General features: G+C 33.8%; 1 protein-coding gene across 1 annotated transcript in view; it reads left to right on the forward strand.

Moving 5' to 3' along the window:
• The window catches only part of LOC109820830 (AP2-like ethylene-responsive transcription factor At1g79700), a 2647-nt gene extending 987 nt beyond the window's left edge, over nucleotides 1-1660 (forward strand). The window contains 6 exon segments of the mRNA XM_020387022.1: nucleotides 159-241; nucleotides 333-430; nucleotides 520-593; nucleotides 677-727; nucleotides 825-901; nucleotides 995-1660. Of these exon segments, the coding sequence (XP_020242611.1) occupies nucleotides 159-241; nucleotides 333-430; nucleotides 520-593; nucleotides 677-727; nucleotides 825-901; nucleotides 995-1524 (913 nt within the window). The 3' untranslated portion in view covers nucleotides 1525-1660.

Raw genomic sequence — 4711 nt, forward strand, 5'->3', positions numbered from 1 at the left:
ACGTGCCAAATTTTACATCTTCCATCTTTAATTTGTAAATAACTTTAAAGTCTTCCTCAAACTGTATGCGAGAGCCCATTACCATAGATAATAAAAGACTTTGATTACATACCGCACATAACTTCAATGGGTAGCTAATAGACATAGTTTCATCTCAGACATCGATGGACTGGCCGGTTTGAAGCTCATCTATGGGATAAAGGATCCTGGAATGTTACACAAAGGAAGAAGGGAAAACAAGGTGAATTTGCCAGAAATTTTATCATCTTTTCTCTAAAAGAATCTCAGTTTTGTAGGAAAACTTATTATATGTTGTCTGAAATCTACCGCAGTTTACCTTGGTGCATATGATGAGGAAGAATCAGCAGCAAGAGCTTATGATCTAGCTGCCCTCAAGTATTGGGGACCTACCACCTTCACAAACTTCCCTGTATGTTATCAATAAAAATTCAGCCTTAGAAAATTATATCACATAAACACAACAAGCACAAAGTACCAATCAATTTGAAATAATTTCAGGTGACAGATTATGAAAAAGAGCTACAGATAATGCAGAATGTAACCAAAGAAGAGTATCTAGCCTCTTTAAGAAGGTGCATATTGTCAGATATTTAATACTGTTTATCATCTAATTAAGTTTTTTCAATTAAATTTCAAGAATATTGTTTAATTGCAGAAAGAGCAGTGGCTTCTCAAGAGGTGTATCCAAGTATAGAGGAGTTGCAAGGTATGTACTTTACCTCCAAAGAGTAGCTCAAATTCCTGTTAAAAGATAAAACTCAATACTAAATTTGCAAGATCCAAATGTGTCTGATAACACGCAGGCATCATCATAATGGAAGATGGGAAGCGAGAATTGGCAGAGTTTTCGGGAACAAATATCTCTACCTTGGAACATACAGTAAATATTCTATACCTAAAGTTCAAAATGACAATTAGTCTCATCCTCCTTTGTAAACAACAAACACATCTCAAACTCTCATATTCTTATCAGGCACTCAAGAAGAGGCTGCTCATGCTTATGACATTGCAGCAATTGAATATCGAGGGATCAATGCAGTTACCAACTTCGACCTGAGCACATACATAAGGTGGCTCAGGCCGGGCATTTCCAATATCATGAACAACCCACAGGAAGCACAGCCGAACACTGGACAATTACAAGCAAACATCTTTCCGAGCAATGTTGATGCGCAAATTTCACTAGCAAATCGAAGGGCCTTCACAGTTGACGTGCAACAGTTGTCATGCAAACATGAATTCATGCCGTACCAAACCACAGGCGGCAACAAGTCATCTCCGACAGCACTTGGTCTGTTACTGAAATCGTCAATGTTTCAACAGCTCGTGGAGAAGAATTCAATTGTATCAAATGAGGATGTCGACGGAGAGGACGTCAAGGATCTGAGGCTGCAACTGGAGGCCGGGGATATGTACAATAGAATCGTGTATGAGGGGATAGTGGACTCGAACGCTGAGGTCAATGAGCAAGGAATCTGGAACGGTGCGCTGGGGATTCAGTAGACGTCACTGGGCATGAAGTCCTTGTGGGAGAGAATGTGACAAAGGGGAGAGAGTTGTGTGCTCATAACTCTGTACTTTGACTTTTGAAGTATAGACGTCTCTCTTTGGCACAGAGTCATGAATAAAGAACAGGGTTGAGTCTGAAAGTGTAGCATTATGGACTATGAATAAATAAAGGAAGGTTGGTATCTTTGTGCCAGTGTGTGCTTGTTAATACTGATATTTGATGTCATAACACGCAAAGTATGGAGTTTACCTTCTCCATCCAATTTCAATTCAGTCTTCATCTGCTTCTGTGAACTTAGCAATCACTCTTCTTAAATAAGTCTCCCAAACATCATATATTTGGGACGAAAGTAAATGATGGTATAACCTTAGTAGGCCTGTCGCTACAGTGACTTTCCGCCCATTTCAGCTCAAAATGGAGGGAAAATGCCAGAACAAGACATGTCTATAGCTGTCAGACCTTATACAAAAAACAACCACCCAACACAACTTCTTGGGTTAATAGTTATTGTTGACTTTGACTCCCAATTGACTAAAACCAGCAACTGAGGGAGAAAGTATATTGTGGGAACAACCCATGACCTTAAATGTGCATCTAATAAAGATATTGTTCCAACAAACCATTAAATACAGATTTATTATATATATGTTAAAATTAAAGATTTTCATGACTTTTGTCAATTTTTTCATTTCAAATTTATATAAATTTATTATGTGTACATCGAAATTCATATTATTAATGATACATAACTCGTGACATTTTATCAAGTTTTATTCATTTAGGATAAATGATAATTTATTATGTATATCTCAAAATTTATTATTTTCATCAGCTATAACTCAAGATTTTTTACTAATTTTGTATCTTTTACATGAATACAAACTTATTGTGCGTATATCAAAATTTGCGATTTTCACAAGCCCTAAACTACGATTTATGTCAATTTTTGTTCATCTCGTATGAATACAGGCCTATTATGTGTACATCAATATCTATGATCTTCATGAGCTAATTTATGATTTTTATCAATTTTTTATTTTAAACCATTATAAATTTATTTGTACATCAAAATTTGCAATTGTCATGAGCTATAACCCGGGATTTTTGTCAATTTTTATTTATTTCATATGAATATAGATTTATTGTGTATATTAAAATTTATAATTTCATGAGCTATAACCCATAATTTTTGTTAATTTTTATTTGTTTTGAACAAATGCAAATTTATTACATATACATCATAATCTACGATTTTCTTGAGTGACAATCCACTATTTTGATAAATTTTGTTTGATTCCAACAAATATAAATTAATTATGTGCACATCAAAATTTACAGTTTTCATAAGCCATAATCCACGATTTTATCAAATTTTTTATTTTCTACAAAAGCAAATTTATTATGCGTACATTAAAACTTACATCGTTCATGATCTATAATCAACATAATTTTACAATTTTTATTTGTTGTCGAATGCAAATTTTTATGTCCATCAAACTTCAAGTTTTTCATTAACTATAATCTACGATTTTTATAAATTTTTTGTTTTGTGATGTACGATAATTTATTATTTGCAACTCAAAATTTACTATTTTCATGAACTATATATGACTCATGATTTTTTGATTATTTTTTCATTTATAGATAATGAAAATTAATTTAGTGAACCCTAAAAGTTGTGATTTTTATGAGCTATAAAACCCACATTAAAATTCACTATTTTGAATGAATGCAATTTTATTATGTGTACATTAAAATTTACTATTTTCATAGGCTATAATCTATGACTTTCTTCAATTTTCATTTGTTTGCAATGGATGCCAATTAGTTATATGCATATCAAGAATTTTGATATTTTCATGAACTATAACTCACAATTTTTGTCATATTCATTCATTACGTACAAATACAAATTAATTATGTAAACTCAAAATGTATTTTTCGTGATCTATAGCCGACAATTTTTTATAATTTTTTAGCTTTCAATGAATGTAAGTTTATTATGTATATATAAAAATTTATAATTTTCATGAGCTACAACTCTTGACTTTTTTTATTTTTTTATCGTTTTGAACGAATACAAATTTATTATGTGTACATCAGTATTTGTGATTTTCATTAGCAATAACCCATGAAAGTTGATAATTTTTATTTGTTTTGAACAAATACAAATTTAATATGTGCACATCAAAATTTATGATTTTTTAATGTTATAATCCATAATTTTTATATATTTTATTTTATTTTGAAGGAATGTAAATTTGTTATGCATACATCAAAATTCACGACTATCATGAGCTATTACTGATGATTTTTTGTCAAGTATTGTTTGTCTTGAATGAATATTAATTTATTATCTATATCTAAAAGTGTTGATGTACTAGTGATCACACAGTCAATATGTATCTGTGCTTGGATGAGGTTGTTGAGGATTGATGAGGGACCGCTTTGTTATCCGACTTTATGTATAGTTCTTTGAGTGAGATTGATGAATCTGCATAAGTAGAAATTCGTGAGAGGACGGGGTTTGATTCCTTTGTTATACCTCCAACGATCAAGTTAGCTGATGAACTTGAGTAGGATAAAAGTAAGAACTATGAGAGCTCTTGGATGTGCAAAACGATTTGCTCAAAAGATCAGATTTTGGATCAAGATCCCCCTTCTAAAGATCGAATAATACTTGTATATATACCAAAGGTATAATGATAGATTGGTCACTTCGACCGAGCACTGAGAGGCGGTGGCGAAGTATGGGCTGACTATTGCGTCAGCATTTGCTTTATAGGTGTCGGCTGGTGATTGGGGAAAAGATCACTTCAGCATTAAGCGAGAAGTGAGTGGTGGTATGGCGGTGCCAGCGTGGCCCGATGAGTCATGGAGACTATTAGGGCTAGAGGTATGATGCGTCTATCGTGCATTAAATACGATGCTAACACGTTGTTAGTGAGAGAGACTTGAGGCAGAAGTTTCCCTTTAGCTTCGCTAAGAAGTAACACCTTTCAAGTCGCCCTCACGAGGCGTCCAGCAAATGGTCGAGTGGGCTCGTGGCGAGTCATCTTCGACAAAGGGGGCGACAAGTACTGCCTTTCGAGTCGACATGAAAGGATGTCGACTCGACAAATCGGCTGAGTTGTCATCCCTACTAGTCTCTGGCCGCCAAGTTAATTGGGGCATAGCATG

Source organism: Asparagus officinalis, chromosome 8 (assembly GCF_001876935.1).
Source record: "Asparagus officinalis chromosome 8, Aspof.V1, whole genome shotgun sequence".
In the NCBI taxonomy this organism is placed as follows: domain Eukaryota; kingdom Viridiplantae; phylum Streptophyta; class Magnoliopsida; order Asparagales; family Asparagaceae; genus Asparagus; species Asparagus officinalis.